The sequence below is a fragment of the Oenanthe melanoleuca genome, chromosome 15 (genome assembly GCF_029582105.1).
Source record: "Oenanthe melanoleuca isolate GR-GAL-2019-014 chromosome 15, OMel1.0, whole genome shotgun sequence".
NCBI lineage: Eukaryota > Metazoa > Chordata > Aves > Passeriformes > Muscicapidae > Oenanthe > Oenanthe melanoleuca.
Genome location: NC_079349.1, coordinates 2448511 through 2464771, shown reverse-complemented (window position 1 = coordinate 2464771; position 16261 = coordinate 2448511). Strand labels below are relative to the sequence as shown.

The window sequence follows — 16261 nt, the reverse complement described above, 5'->3', positions numbered from 1 at the left end:
AAGGTCTGACCTCACCTCCTTTGCACTGGGAACAACCCCAGGCAGAACCAGCTCCTGGGGCTCCAAGCTCAGGGAAGATCCATCCCCAGCTCTGGAACAGGCACAGCTGGAGTTCCACAGCTCTTCAAGCTACAAAACAGAGCAAATTCTTAGCAGAGCCGAGCTGAAGAGCTGCAGCTTTTACATAACACCTTCCCCTGCCCTCGCCCACCTGCACTGAGTCAGCACAGCAGCTTTTCCTCATCTGCACCTTCCCTTTTGTGCAGGTTATCCAATCTCTGCAGCCACCACAAACAGAATGGATCAAGAAACAATTAAAAAAGGGATTTTCTTCCCTAATCAGTTATTCTGCACTAGGATTTCTCTTTTATATTGCTACTAAAGAGACAGATATCACAGCAAATTACATCAGGTCTTTTCTGCCCTCTGACTCATATTCCTAAATAACTCTGGTTGACTCATTTCTCCTAACTTGGCTGAAATCTAAGATTTTCCTCTCTTAAAAATAAAAGGCTTTCTCCCTTCAGCTTCTCCAGGGTGATTCTGAACATTCCCACTAGCTAATTGTAGGAAATCAGAAGAAAAGCAAAGGGGTTTTACCTGACAGTGAGCTCACCTACCCCCTTGCCCTGATTACAACATGGAAAATCTACTGTGAGCAAACCCATCCTGCATCAGCTCCATACAAAATGGACTTGCTATATCCAGTCACTAAAAATACAGCCAACAGATTTACTATGAATAATTAAAGCATTTTGCAATTTTATGTTCTACATCCACCTACAACTGTGTTTATGTTGCTGCAGAAAAAAACACCATTAGGGTTGAAAATCATTAATATAACTGCACCATGGAGCCACAAGGAGACAGGACACCAAGAGATATGCTATTTTATTTAAAATCAGAACACAGTAGATAACAGAAAGACTTATTATGCAAACAATTCCACTGTATGTTTCACAACTTGCCTGGCATATAAAACTGCCCCTTATTAAGACAGTCCAGGATCACACAGAGGAACTGTTCAGGCACAGGACGACTCTGCCCCCTCTGAACTCCACATCTGCCACGAAGCTCCACGTGAGGCTGAAAGAATTGCTGGTTTGAGCTCTGTATCAACGTCATGATTCCAGTTTGAGAGGGCAGAGAAGTCCCAAGAGAGGTGGAGACTGAGGCTGTGCAGGTTGGGGCAGGAATGGGGACGGTCACCTCGACCAGCCAGGCCCAGGTGCCTTTGGCACCCCAGGGCAGCTCCTGTTCCTTGCAGCGCTTCAGAGGAGACCTGTCTGGGTCAGCTGTGCTGGAACAACCAACTCCACCTTCTCTGGAGGCAGCTCTGAGTGCAGTGAGACCCACCCAGGAGTCAGAGCTGCTCACTGCAAGTCAGTCCCAAGTCCAAGTCCCAGCTCACAGAACTGTGTACAAAAGACTGGCACAAACAACGCCGCCCCAAGAGAGCATTTCCAATGCTACCAACACTCTAAAGCCCTGGTACACGTTGGATTGAAAGGATTTTTCTCCACTCCAATTGCTTTGGGGAAGTATATGCTATTTGTAGCAGACATCAAAAATCCTTTTTTATATATATATATATAATTTTTTTTTTTTTTTGCAAGCATCGTGAGCCACCCCCTCTCAAGTCTCAGCTTGCCTATGGCATTTTAATCTCACTATCTTATAAACAGTGCAAATTAGTACAATTCTAAACATCCTAACCAGAGCAGAATTTATTTATTAGCTATAACAGAACAGAAGAAGCTGTTGAAGGGCACTGAAAGCACTGACACAGTTCTTGCCTGGTTAGTGTTTCATCAAGTTTGTTGCTGAAAAGACTGAACAGCTTTCCACAGTCATTCTTCTCCTTTACCCTTAAACATCACCAGCAGTCAAGTAAATATTTACAGTTTGTGTGCACACACACACAAAATTAATGGCAAAACGTTTCCCATGAGCAGCTGGACTTCAGTTATGAGCTTGCAATAACTGAAACATCACATTAGTTACATCAGCTACGTTCAAACTTACCCATCAGTGAAGGCAACTATAAGCTTACAAATAGCAGATACAGCTGTTTTTTCTGAAGTATGAGGGTCAGTTTTTTGTAAAAGTCAGTGCTCTCTAAGAGCCCTTAAATTAGAGTTAAGCAATGGCCATTCAAATGATAAAAATGCTAATATCCTAGAATTACAATCACAAGTAGTGATCCTAAGGCACATCAGCCACATGCATATGCAATAATGCATTGTTTTGCTTCCAGACAAAAAAAAATTGCATTAGCTTTGTCTGTATTTAGTGTGCACAAGAGGTTGTTTTTAGATAAAGTATCCCTGAAAGGTCATTGTTATCACAAAAGTTACCAAAAGACAGAAGATTTAACAAGTAGTAAAAATATTTTTGGACTACTAATACCGATAAAGTCTGATACATAAAATGCAGTGCAAATTCACAATACACTTATCCATCACCCCCATCACTTCTGAGGATTTCCAACCCTCAGAAAAAAAGTTGGCACTTGATAAGTGTAAAATATACCTGGTTGTTTTCATGAAATCTTAGTAAAACTGATTTGGGAGTGTTTTAGAGTTTTTGTGTAGCAGGCTCAAAGTATGAATTTCTGTATTCAGACACCAACCTGGTAGCCCCCACCCACTTGAATTCTTTCTAGGACACAAAACCATTTCTACAGCAGACTCATGTTTAGCATCCAGATACAACAGCTGCCATCCAAATACCAGCACTAACAGCACAGCAAAGTTACTTTGAAACGAGTCATAATTAACCATGCTTATACAAAGCTTCAGTAAGAAAATAATACCAAGAAAAGATATCACACTATTAGAAACAAACAAAAAAAAAAAAACAACCACATCCTGTACCATCACTAGATTACAGAAAAAACACACTTTGCAAACAAATCCAATGCACATTGCTTCACAAAATCCCCCATCTATAAAAGCTTGCCAGACTTACACTGGGGAATTGGTTCAGATGCCAGTAACACTGACCAACCTTCTGCCCTTTGTCTGCAGAAGGCAAAACAAAATGACCATATTTATATTTGCAGAATCGAGAGCTTCCTGTTATTAGCTTAATTTCAGATTAGTATTTGCTAACCACCACACTCCAGAGGAAATGATTGAGGGACAATCTGGGTCTTACATAAAGGAAAAAAAAATAGATATTCTATTCTGACTGATGTTTGCAGTACAAACTTCCAAACAATGTAGTGCATTCCGGGACAATGATACCAAAAGGCTCTGAAATAACCAGGGGCTTTGACAGATTCCGGACTGATTGGTAACAAATTCACAGACACATTCTGTGCAAACAACAAGTTAAAATTTGCCTCCCCCGGTGCTGGATTAAAATACCAGCATGTGTCTGCACCTTAGGCTTCAAGAGTCACATTGAGAGTGAAATCTGAGCTGCCCTAAAAAGCCTCTCCCATCCAGGGGCGTGAGTCAAGAAGGGATTCTGTAAGATGCAAATAGCCACCATGGACTTCAAAAGGCTTTTCTTTTTTGTCTCCTTGCAGAGAAACATTAACTGCAAATTCAAGATAGATACACATGCCCCAAACTGCAAAACTAAACAAAATGGGAAAGTTAAAAATAGTTCTGCCGAGCAAGAGACAGAGTTAAGGAATAAAACAAAATTGTGGAAATTCAAGTGGGCAATTACATGTGAAAATCCAGTATTTGATTAAGAAAATACCCTGCCTAGATTCCTGGAATCACATGGTAGCAAAAGCTAAGCACCTGTGTAAAAAAATCATTTCTGTATCCAAGGTGTGGAAAAGGAGAAAAAAAACAACCGTTAGAAAGAGTCTTAATAGGCAAGGAAATAAAACTGCCCGGTAAAGTGTCTATAAAATCCTAAACTGGCTCTACAAACAGTTTAGTTTCATTTCAAGAGACCAGGACTTTGAGGGTATCAAGCTATTTAGGAGTGGGAGTAGTGCCTACTTTGATTACACACTGTCTAAGGTAACAACTGAAATGCAGAAATGAAACTCTTGTCATTTTCCCTGTCTAAACTCCAAGGTGTTCTGACAGGAGCTTCAGCTCAGTGAGCTCTGAAAACATCGTGCACCTGGCCCTGGATGCACGAGGATGCCCAGGGGGGCCCTGTGCACAGCCCCTGCCCAGCAGCCAGATATGGTTGTTACCATCCCAACAGTGTCACGGACACAGAATTCCTCAGAGAGACAAGCAGCTCCCTGTCTGCCACACACACATCCAGCTGCCACGGGAATACAGCACAACACAGGGGGATGCTGATTTGCTATCACTAAGGAATTCAGAGCGTGACTTGGTCAGCAAATCCACTGTGAGTCCCTCCCCAGTTTGATGGATTGACAGAATTTAGACCATATCACCTTCCTAGGAAAACCTCATCACTGACCTTTGCAAACAAACATCACCACATTTAGCAAAGCAATTGCAAACCTCCGTGCCACAGCTCGGCCTTTGTGCTCCATTGTGCAAAGAACAGAGGCTTCCCACTGCCTACAGCAAGTCTCTGATGGGGGAAAAGGAAATATAAGCACCAATACATAAGTCAGGCGCACCCAAATATTTACTGGAGGATAAAACCAGGGTGTGGTGGAAGGCGAGGTGGTCTCTGGGGCAGAGGAGGAGGGTAGGGTGGCACACACTGGGCTGGGTATCCCGGCTGTGGCATCTGACTCGTGGGCTGAGCTGCTCCCGGCCGAGGCGGGAGAGGAGGGTAGGGAGCACCTGGGTAAGAGAGAGCCGGTCCTGAGCTCATGGCTGCACTGAAGGGAGCGGGGAATCGTCCTGCGGGGCCGGAGGGAGGCGGGGGAGGCGGGATCCGCCGCGGCACCACCGAGGGAGGAGGGTTGGCATCCGCCCTGTAGGGATCGGCGGCGGGCGCGGGCTCGGGCGGCCTCGGCTGCGCCGGCGGCGGAGCCTGAGCGAGTCTCTGTCCCTTCAGCACCATCTCCTGCAGCTTCTCGATCTTCACCCGCCGCAGGTGAGCCAGCTTCCGCCTGCTCTGGTACTCGTCGATGAAGGAATCCAGTGGTATTTCACCGTCAAGGAACTTCTCTGCCATATTCTGTCAAATACAGAACATTCTCTTAGGAAACAGCCTACTGCAACAGAATCTAAATGGCTCACATCCCAAAAATAGCATCATTTTGCCTGTGATTTTCCAGCTGGCATATGGAAGATGACTGGCATACTGAAGAATTCTGAGCAGAACTTTGAGTTAGTTATTACTCAGAAGCACTGAGAGTTAAATATCACTTTTGCATAAATTTATACCGAAGGAACAGCAGTAAAAACATCTGAATCTTGCTCTGAGCATTCCCCTGATCACCAGAGATGAGAGCCAACCAAGTCCAGCAGCTTCCCAGATTGCCAGCTAAGCTGAACTACAGCTCAGTGCTGCTTGAATGCCAACAGAAACACTGGGAACTCTGTAAGACTCAGCACAGAGATTATTGCTAAATCAGGTTTAAGACTCATCCTTACTTGTGGCTTTGGGTAAATGATGTTTAATAACTGAGAGCTGAACAAACATCAAATCACAAAATTCAGTTTGTCCTGGGAATGTCTTCTTACAATCACAACTCGAGGCTAATAAGCAAATTTTTTACTCCTGATTAATTACAGAAAATGCCTGCATGCAAATCAGCAAACAAAACCAAACATTCCCATTATTCTGAAGTCAGATCACCCTTCAAGCACTTGTGCCACAGCAAGTGGTGACCCCTGGCACCTGCACAGACACATTGAAATCACAATGGAATATTTCATTAGGAACACTGGAGGAAAAGCAGCACAGGCATAATTTTTTTGTTAGGCTAATAATTGACATTTATTATGAAGTAATACATATACCAGACAAATCCCATTTAAAAAAGATGGCACATTTTTAACTCTACAAGTTTGAAGGCAAAGCCAAGGAATTAAGAGGCTTGCCTGTCTTTTCTAAAAAGATGCCCTTTCTCTCTTGAACTTCAAAGATGTTAAAAGTAAAAAATTACTCAGATAAAAAAGAAATAAAATTGATGGAATCAAATAGCTGTTCCCTGAAGTTCAAAGCAGAGACAAGACCATATTCTTAAGACTACTCCTTTAACTGTCACATGCTCAGCTCAGCACTGCAGCCATGGACATGGAAGGTTCTGGCAGTGGTGGAAGAGGCAGGACTGGGTTGTTCTGTCAGTACCTCTGTGTCTTCCTCAATCTTGGCCCCCTCAGCCTGCAGCAGGGCCAGCAGGGTCTCCAGGGAAGCATTACTGGATTGTCTGTCTGCAAAGGCACAGGAAGGACAGAAAATGACAGCAGGCTCTAAGTGACTTCAAAACACACAACAACCTCTAAGGCACATCTGCACAACCAGCAGGCTCTGCAGTTCTGCACAGGATGGTTACAAGAAGAAATATATAATGAAGTTCAGGAATATTGTCAGAGTGCTAAGAGCTGAAATTTAATTCCAATTATGTATTTATAACACTGAAAGCACTTCAGCAAGTGCAATATCAGATGTAAAATATAATTCAGTATAAAAGTTAAATGCAATATGCCATTTGATTTATAAATAGTCACAAAGTGTTTTGCTCTTTAGCAAGGTAAATGAAGCAGGTAATTTAGAGAAGAGTAGGTCAAGAACAGGTAGATAACAAGAAGAATCCACAGCATCTGTTACTAGATGTGACAGTCACTTAATAAATCATCAGAAGTGTGATCTATTTCAGCACTACACAGGAATGACATCTCACTTTGTACCCTAATTCACAGCTAAAAATGAGACACCAAAAACCAAACAACAAACAGACAACAGATTTACATTCACTTAGAAAACAGAAAATCATAATTGTCACCAGCCAGTGTTACCTAGTTTTGTTTTCTTTATCTGGTATGCTTCAAAAAGAACTTGCAGCTCTTGATATTTCTCAGTCAGATTTGATTTCAGAGACTCCAACTTTGGCTGGTACAGGAGATTTCCTTCTGCCAGACTGCGGTTGCTGGCAAGGGTCATGTCCTTGCTGTGCTGAACATTTTGGGCCTGGACAGAAATTAAAAACAAAAACAAAGTGTGTGCAATGACAGTGAAATTATTAAGCAAGACAAAAATGAAAATTTGAAAGCTTTTAAATAAGCAACAAAAGTAAGCTTTATGTAAGAATTAGTGCTGTGGTATTGGACCTGCAACTGATGAACAAATTATGAACACTGACACATAAAGCAACAGCTCTTGAAAAAATCTGAATTCCAGCAGAGAGATACAATGAGTGCTGAAGAATATCATCCCTTATCTTGTTAAAGTGTAAAAAATAAGGATGGCATCGTGACTGCTCCTTCTCCAGAATATTGTTCCCCAACTGTGTTACACCAATCCTGGATTAATGCCAAAACTTCTGTTTTTTCAGTTTAATCCTTCTGCTTAACAGTTCCTAGCCTAAAGAAAAACTGACAATTCTCACACACCCAAGGTTCAGGCAGATTCCAGTTAGCTCACAATCACACATGCACATGATTTTATCAAGAGAGCCTTCAGGAGCTCTGGGAGTATTTGGAGAAGTCTGCCCTGGGTGTCACATTAAATTCATTAAAATATTCAGACATCAAAAGAGGAAAAAAAACAACCAAGGGATTTGATTTCAGATTCTCAGGCTGAATCAACAAGTGGAATAGTCCTCCTGGGGCACAACAGACTAATTTTACTGAGCTGCCTTCAACACCAACAGAATTTGGTACATTTTTGTGAGCTCCTCCATCCAGGAGGGCCATTTTGTGCCCCTTCCAGCCCAGGTTATCCCGGGTTATCCAGCTGTAGCTGCTCCCATTCACAGCCCCTGCAGCCTGTGCAAACAGAAGCACAGACCTTGCTCCTGCCACACTTCTGGGTGGACAGAGCCACACCCCAGAAACAGGAAAGAGAAAACCCAAATGAGCTGTTTAAAAGCCCCAGAAAAGGTCAGCATCAAAATTCAGGTGTTTTTCCAAGCACAGCAACTGTCTTTGAGAACAATTACTTCCTTTTGAAATATTTATATGCTATTTTAATTTCCTAAATTCAATACTAGCTTGGTGTTACTCAAACACACCTTTGTCTCCAGATACCACTCTCCAAAAACCAAAGTTTTATTCTTCCCCTGTTCTTGCAAATAACTTAAAAACCCAACAACAACAACCAAGGATAATGCAGAGTCCTAAATACTACATCCATCCCAATTGTACTCCAAATTCTGAAATTCACACTTTCAATATTGTTTTGTCTTCTCAAGCCTAAATAAGCATCCAGCACTATGCTTGTGTTCAATGCAGATCCTTTCAAAGAATAAAAAGAAAATCCTCTTCTTACCTTTGAATCTAATGCAAAATAATGTAAATTAAACTGATTTCCATTTGTTTATTCTCATACGACCTGATCCTGTTAGGACTGTTGCTTTCAGAAAGCTGAAGTCCCCCTATTTTACATTTTTTAAAAAGAATTATGAAAGGAACTAAAATACACAGGATTTTACAGCTTCATTAGTGGCACCCAACTCTTACCAAGCTCCTGCCATCACCACAAGCCTTGTTCCTCCTGGCTCCTGAACTGCCAGCCAAGGAAAATTGTGTGCAAAAAGACTGATGGGTTCTGGTGCCTCTCACCATTTTAATCAGCTCACTACTTCCTCACAGCAAATTCAGTATTTTCACTGCTTGGGAGGCTGATATTCTGTCAAAGCAGGTGCACAGTCAGGACAGGCCAGTTTAATGAGGGAATTTTGACCTCTTTTTTGGGATGAAGAAGAAGCATATTTACTCAGGGCAGAAAAAAAGACAGTGGACACAAACCTATAAACCATTCCAGAGCACAAATAGCAGGAAAATGAAGCTTTTACTAAAATCATTGATAGTAAAGAGGAGAAGGTGAGACTCCAGATAAACAGAGGAAGAAAAGACTTCCTAAAGTCAGGTGAGACTTTTGTGATGTTGTCCCTGCCTCAAACTGTCAAAATATTTCTCAACAGGACCAGGCAGGAGAAGGAAGAAACAAATTCCTAATCTTTCATAATGATCTGTTGAATAACTTTACTTTTAAATCATTTCAAATGTGTGAAGATGAGTAAATATCACTGACATGATGTATCTGACTTGCAAAAATAAGAAAGATGTGACTAATATGACCTGCCCACATCTAAGGCAGTGACATCCTGTCCTTTGCATCTGATATCTAATAATTACAGACCAGACTAAACTTGAGCAAAAGTGAAAAAGTTAAGGTGTTTGCAATTGTACTTTAAGTTATAGTGCTTGAAATTACACAGGACTTAATGACTAAACTTCTTCCATATTAGAGCACTTTTGAGAAGTGCATATCTTTTCTAACAGAAGTTAAAAAATGTTAATTGATAAAAAATGGTAATTGATACTTAATGATGAATTAGAATGTCACTCCTGAAGTTTTTACTTCCAGCATTGGTCTGTGTCAGATTTCTTTTAACAAATCACACTTGGAGAGATGAGAAACTTGATTTTCACCCAAAACCATGAGAAGAACCAGCTCCTCCAATACAAAGCAAATTTACAAATGATGTTTAATGAAACTTAAGGAGGATCTGGTGAAGACCCATCCACTTGTTTCAGGACATTGAAATATTTAATGGCACTGAAAGAATTTTGAAGTCTGTGAATTCTATTTCACAACAAACAGAACAGTTATAATCCCAGAGCAATGCAAATTGAATACAGGTATGATTTATAAACCTGAATACTCTCTGTCAGTGATGTTAAGGTCTGTGTAAAAACTTTACACAGTTCCACTACACTTGGAATTAATTTGAGGAATCAGAAAACAACCACTGTAAAATTTGCCTAAAGAGTGCTGTGGAAAAGCTTTAAAATAATTTAAAACTAAAAAAAAAAAAAACAAACCAAAAAAAACCCAACAAAAAAAACGGCTGCAAAATCATCCAAGGGTCAAAGGCACAGTCCAGCATGAGCAGCCTATTAAGATTATCAGAGAAGCACAAAGCATGCTTTCAGCATCCATTCACAGCTTTCCACAAGACAAAAGCTGAGGAAGGAATAAATCCAACAAAAGGTATTTTGTTGTCACGCGTGACGTGACAATAATGTGCATTAACAGGGAACTGCTCCTGCACTGGTTGGTCACCTGCCCACTGGAAGTGCAAAAAAAAAGGTTATTTAGAGATAAAAGTCAGGAGCACAGGACTCCTGCAGAATTCCTAACAAGACTCCTGAGGTCATGAGCACTTCAACAGGCAGGAAATGTTAATCTGAAACCAGATGAAAATACCAGTCAGAATCACGAGACACAATGAGACAGGACAATATTAAAGAGAATATATTACTTTTTTTTTTTTTTTAACTGCTAAGCTCTCACCATGAATTCTGCATGGGACAAATGGGGCAACCATACTGAGCTGCTTATAAGGGGATTTTCATGGTACAGGATTGCTCACTCCTGAGCAGACCACTCAACACCAAACTGCTGCAAGAAAATGAAGCCATGGACGCAGAGGTTACTAAAAGCAAAAGTAACCGTTTATGCATCACTTGAAAACTTAGGCTGCTTAAAAAATGAATTTCTTTAATGGACAGAATTTGAATAATTTTACTCAAGGATTTATTTAATGAGCATTTCCAAGAGCAGGCAGCAGCAACTGCTTTGGGAATTTAGAGTCTACTACTTTTATGAACTGCAGCTTTGTTTCATCCCATTTTTAAAAAAAGAAAAAAAAAAGCTGGTTAAAATTAAACCAGAACTAGTACTAGCTTAGCAACATTCATACTATAAATGTTGGTCCCTTACTCCAAAATAATGGTTTGCAGCAAGAGTTATTTGTGTAAAATGTCTTGGAGAAGCGTCACTCTGGTTCATCCCAAAGCACATTCCCAGAGGAGCTGCCTCTGAGAAACTGAGCAATCCTGACTACCCACAAAGTCCATCAAGAACTGCTATAATTATAATTATAAGCTTGCTCTGGCCAGCACCACAGTGAGGAGTCTCTTGGTACCTTCGAGAAAAAGTCTCTTAAGGAGCTATAAATAAAAAGCAGCTTTGTGTGGCACCATTTTAATTGCTTTATACATAGGACACATCCATGTTAGTTTTAGATTTCTCCAGCCTGTATCATTCCCACATTCTCTTTCACTTACAGATACTTGTAAATTAAGAATAAAATATGCAGCCACGCTGTAGAAGTATAAAGATACACATTTGGAGTGTCAAATTAACCCCTGAAAGAGGAGCTGACAGGTGCAGAGTAGGAGAAGAGACTTCTTTTACAAAAGATTTAGGAGTGCTTTTCATCAAGGAGTCGTGAATAATAATACACCCCCTAACAACATCTGTTCTGCAATAAATATTAAAACATACTGCAGAGTAATTAGATTGGCTAAATTTAGCTCTTCTGATTACTTGAAAATGACAAAATAAAGCTTAGAAGGTAAGCTGCAGTTCCTAGACATTTCTTGCAGAGGCAAGACACTCAGCACTGCAATTTGCACTCAGACACAGACAGGTTACTCATTTGATGCTCAGCTAGAAAAGAAAAATCTGTAGTTGTCACCAAGTCTAATTCCTAACTTTGCAACTAAATTTCATGTTTGGCCAACAAGAACATGACCACTTGCACAATGTGGTTTTAGGACAAGAGTAGGAATCCAAGAAATCTGGGCACGAATGCACATAGTTTAACTTGGACTTTCTGCCCTGCATCATCTTTTCAATGAGCTTCTGAGAGAAAGACTATACTCAAAAATTCCTTTTGTGCTTGCCAGTGTACTCTGAAATGCTGGAATGAGAAGAAGGCAATACATTTCTGACTTGATTTCACATAATTAAGGTATTGAAAAGCAAGTAATTTTTGGCCATGGAATCTTAGCAGTCAATAGTACAATACTGCACTGTCACAGAAGTAATGCTCCAGGAGATAAAAAGAAAATTCACTTTCACAGGGAAATTCATCAAATCATCACCAGTGTCAGGTCACAAATTCTCTCATCTGTGCTTTTTAGAGTTATCTCACCGAGACTGACTTTTATAAACAAATTACTTTTATGACCCTGCCATAGCAGGGGGTTTGGAACTAAATGATCTTTCAGGTCCCTTCCAACCCAAACCATCCTGTGATTGCTTATTTCATGAAGATGAATGCTGTACATGCAGCACAGAGATCAACCTGAGAGGATGATAAAAAAAACCCTCCTCAGTTTTAAAAGACTGGGAGTACCAGACAAGGAGCTTCCTTCCTCTTTCTCACAGACAAGACGTTCGTTGTTCAAGCCCTGCAAGCCCAGAGGCTGCAAACCCAACCTGAGGGACAGGAAAAGTGGCAGCTCAGCCCTGATGTCACAGTGTCACACACCTGGGGACACACGTGCAGGACATGCTGCAAGGACATCACCCCGTGGGCACTCACAGACAGACACACACCCCCACAAATCCTGCTCAAATGCCACACAGGAATACACTCCCTGTAAGGATGGAAGTGCCTATTTTTAGCTGTTAGCAAGAAAGCCAAGCGGTTTTTCTAAATCCTCCTCCTTTGTGAACAAAACATTGGGGTTTGAGCTGGGTTTTCCTTGCAACAAGGAGAACAATGGGGTTTTTTCACTTATGGAAGAATCAGCTTTAACCAACTTTGTCACTGAAAATACAAGTGACCTCAGAGAAGTGACTCCAGAATAGTGATTTCATTGGCATGGCACAGTAAAATTAGGAATTTAAGGACTTTGGAATAACCCTACAAGCTGGATACAGCCAAGCAGCAGTGAAGTCACCACGGTGCCTCCTTAATGTCCAGGATTTCCCTCTCTCCCTCTTCCTGCCACACACTTCCCAGTGAAAACTCAGGTCTCAGCAGCACATGCAATAAACAATTCAGTGAAGGCAAAAACAGAATGAGGAAGGAATATTCAAGTATGGCCAATTCCTTCCAAGATGGGTAAACACATTTCTAGTTGAACAGACTCCAGCAAAAGCCTCCACATCCAATAAAAGAGGATTACAGCAGACAGCAGCACAGCCCTGTTTCCACACAGCCTGAGCACCTTCAAACCTGGCCACACTTTCCAAACACCACAAAATATTCCCTCGGGCCCGGAGAACTTTACTCTACAATTTAAAAGCCTTAAGATGCCAACGAAAGAGGAAAACCTGAGGGTCAAATCGAGACTATGGGCTGGTTGTGTAGCGAGGGAGGATCTTTTCTACTGAGAGAAGATATGGTTTTCTGTCACTTCTGACCTACAGTCTTAAGTCCACACTGACAAATAATAATAATGAGCCCACTAAGCCAGGCCTTGTGTTCATGTGCCTTGTCAGAGGTCACACCAGAACCAGCAGCATTGCACCCGTTCACATCTTTACAAAGTTAAGCCCATTATAACCCGCTGAGTTTCCTTAAATAGTTTTTATTCAGCAGGGTGCTCCTGCCCCCAGCAAACCACGGGGCCTCCAAGAGCTCTCTGCATGTTCTACTTTTCACAGCACCGCCTGCTCCTTCCTAAGTTCTCAAAATATAAGCTCCCACGAAAAGTTATTATGGCTGCCCTGCTCCCAGAAATCTGCTGGCACAAAGTTCAAAATCTAAACTGTCACATAACACAGCAAATAAATTCCCCAGGACACCTCATCAGCTCAGCCCGGCCTTCAGTGGGCCTCTCCATGTGTAATACTTGGACAATTTGGCTCGAGGTGATCCAGAAAAATTTCCTCAGAAGCACCAAAAGGGCCAGAACCTTAGTGTGAGGGAACACAATTACAACTGATTTCACTTAATAAACTAAGCTTCTTTCTCAAGAAGACATTGCCACTGTTTTTCTTCTCCTGAGGCTTTTGTCCTCTAATTTAAGAAAACAAAAAAAAAACTAATAAATACAGGACCCAGAAAAGCAGAGCACGTTTTTTTCTTTTAAAGTTTTTATACATATAGTTTCTTCTTATTCATTCTTATTTGACTAAGAGTGAGATTCTTTCAGGCACATCTGTGGCCAAATAAACCCAGAACAGTCTCGTATCTGAACTGTAACACCCAGTGTCCGCTGGCACATAAGAAAACCAGTTAAAGACAACCACAGTCAGAGGAAGAAAACAGGCTCCTATTTTGTTTTAAGAATCACGAATCCAAAAGCACGACTTAGAGCCTGATGCACTGACAAAGACACTTCAAATAAGCAAAACAAGCAGCAGAAAAGCCTGACAGCCCTCGCTGCGCCCAGCATACCAACGGGGGCACACAGAAATCTCTTTCACATTGTTTTGAATTCACCCAGGCAAAATCCTTCAGGCACAAAACAAGGGCTGTGCGAACGGAAAAGCAGATCCCACCTCCGGGCCGTCAGTGCCTCCTAATTCAGCGGTTGAATTAATTTAATTTAGCGTTTTCCAAACGCCGAGCCTTCACCCTTCCTACAGCACCCAACGGGCAGCGATCCCCCCGCCGCGGGCCGAACAAAAGGCCGGGAGAACGAGGGCCGGGGGCGGCAGGGAACGGGGAGGCGAGGAGGGACCGCCAGCGCTTCCCGCAGCCCCGGGGACTCCTCACGCACCGACAGCTCCGCGGCGGGGCCGAGACCGCCCGGCGGCTCCGGGGAGCGGGGAGTCACGGAGCCCCAACAGCGAGCGGCACCGGGGGCGGCGCGGACCCTGCGGGCTGAGGGGGGCGGCTCGAGGAGAGGCCGCGGCCGGGGACTACGAGGCAGCCGCTCACCTCTTCCATCTCGCGGGCCATGTCCTGGAGCTGCTCCTCGTCGTCCAGCAGCGCGCTGAGCTCCTGCAGGCTCAGCGCCTCCAGGCGCCGCACGTCCAGCGCCATCCCGGCCCCGCTCCCGTTCCCGCCCCGGCCCCGCACCGGAAGTGCCGCCGCGGTCTCGCCCCGGCCCGGCGGGCACCGCCCTCAGCGCCCCCTGCCGGGGGGGCGTGTCGGGGCGTACCACGGGGGCTGCGCGGCGGGAGGGGGGCGCTGCTGGACGGAACCAAAGGGGATGGGGAGGGGGGCCCGTGTGAGGGGAGCGAAGCCCTTATGAGGGTGTGAAGGCCATTGCGGGGTCTGTGAGGGGGGCCTCTGTGAGCCGGTGAAGCCCCTGTGAGGGTGTGAAGGCCATTGCGGGGTCTGTGAGGGGAGCCCCTGTGAGGGTGTGAAGGCCATTGCGGGGTCTGTGAGGGGAGCCCCTGTGAGCCGGTGAAGCCCTTGTGAGGGGAGCTCCTGTGAGGGGTGAAGCCCCGGTGAGGGGTCCGTGTGTGAAGCCCCTCCATGAGCACAGCGCCGGGCAGAGCCCCGCACAGAGCGAGCTTTGTGGGCTGTGCTCACATGAGGCGCTCGGGGCCCTCGGAGTCCCGAGGGATCAGTCAGTGAGGTTGGAAAAGCCCTCTGAGGTCATCGAGTCCAGCTTGTGACCGATCACCACCTTCTCCGCCAGACCACAGTGCTGAGCGCCGCGTCGTCTGTCCTTAAAAACCTCCAGGTATGGAGACTCCACCACTTCCCTGAGCAACCATTTCCAATGTTTTAGCACCCTAAATTCCTCCTGGTGTCCAACCTGAGCCTCCCCTGGCCCAGCCTGAGGCCGTTCCCTCTCCTCCTGTCCCTGCTCCCTGGAGCAGAGCCCAAACTCCGGCTGTCCCCTCCTGTCAGGGAGTTGTGCAGAGCCAGAAGGGCCCTGAGCCTCCTTTTCTCCAGGCTGAGCCCCTTCCCCAGCTCCGTTCCCTTCCCTGGACACGCTCATCAGTGTTCTCCCTGAATGGAGGGCCCAAAGTGGACACAGGACGCTGGTGTGGTCCCGGAGATGTGGCTGCTGGGACACTCGCAGGTCGGACAGGTCACTGCGATGGCTCGGACTCTGCCCTGGGTCCGGCTGGAGCTCCTGCCTGAGCTATTGTATCCACTCGTGGCCTCCTTTTGTTTCAAACTCCACAGCTGAAAATTCGGAAGGAAAATCAGTAGATTTAACTCGCATTTCCTTACCCAGGTTGGGACTTGGCTGGAGTAAATCTCAAAAGTGTGATTGCATGATTGTTCTCAAGCCTAGGGTGAATACTTATTTAGGTTAAAAATAGCTAAAAATCGTACCTGGCCAAGCTTTGGTGCTAGGTCATTTCATCCATCTTAAGCACTTTCTTCTTCAACAGTGAAGGTCAATAAGTAATCTGTCAAAGATGTGTTTCACAGTAAATTTAAATACTTTTGAAATGCAATGTAGTAAAAACTGCGTCAATTAAACCGCCATATATTTTGTTCTTCTGATTCTTATCTAGTCATGTCACCAGCACT

The 16261-nt window shown here is 43.8% G+C and overlaps 1 protein-coding gene across 1 annotated transcript; it reads right to left on the bottom strand.

The window, feature by feature from the left end:
- Positions 1-874: 874 nt before the first annotated feature.
- Positions 875-14861, bottom strand: VPS37B (VPS37B subunit of ESCRT-I). Its single transcript, XM_056504464.1, has 4 exons — positions 14702-14861; positions 6867-7038; positions 6199-6281; positions 875-5079 (listed from the first exon to the last, which is right to left on the bottom strand). The coding sequence occupies exons 1-4, from the start codon at positions 14804-14806 to the stop codon at positions 4579-4581; spliced, it is 861 nt and encodes a 286-aa protein (XP_056360439.1). The 5' UTR covers positions 14807-14861; the 3' UTR covers positions 875-4578.
- Positions 14862-16261: the final 1400 nt, after the last annotated feature.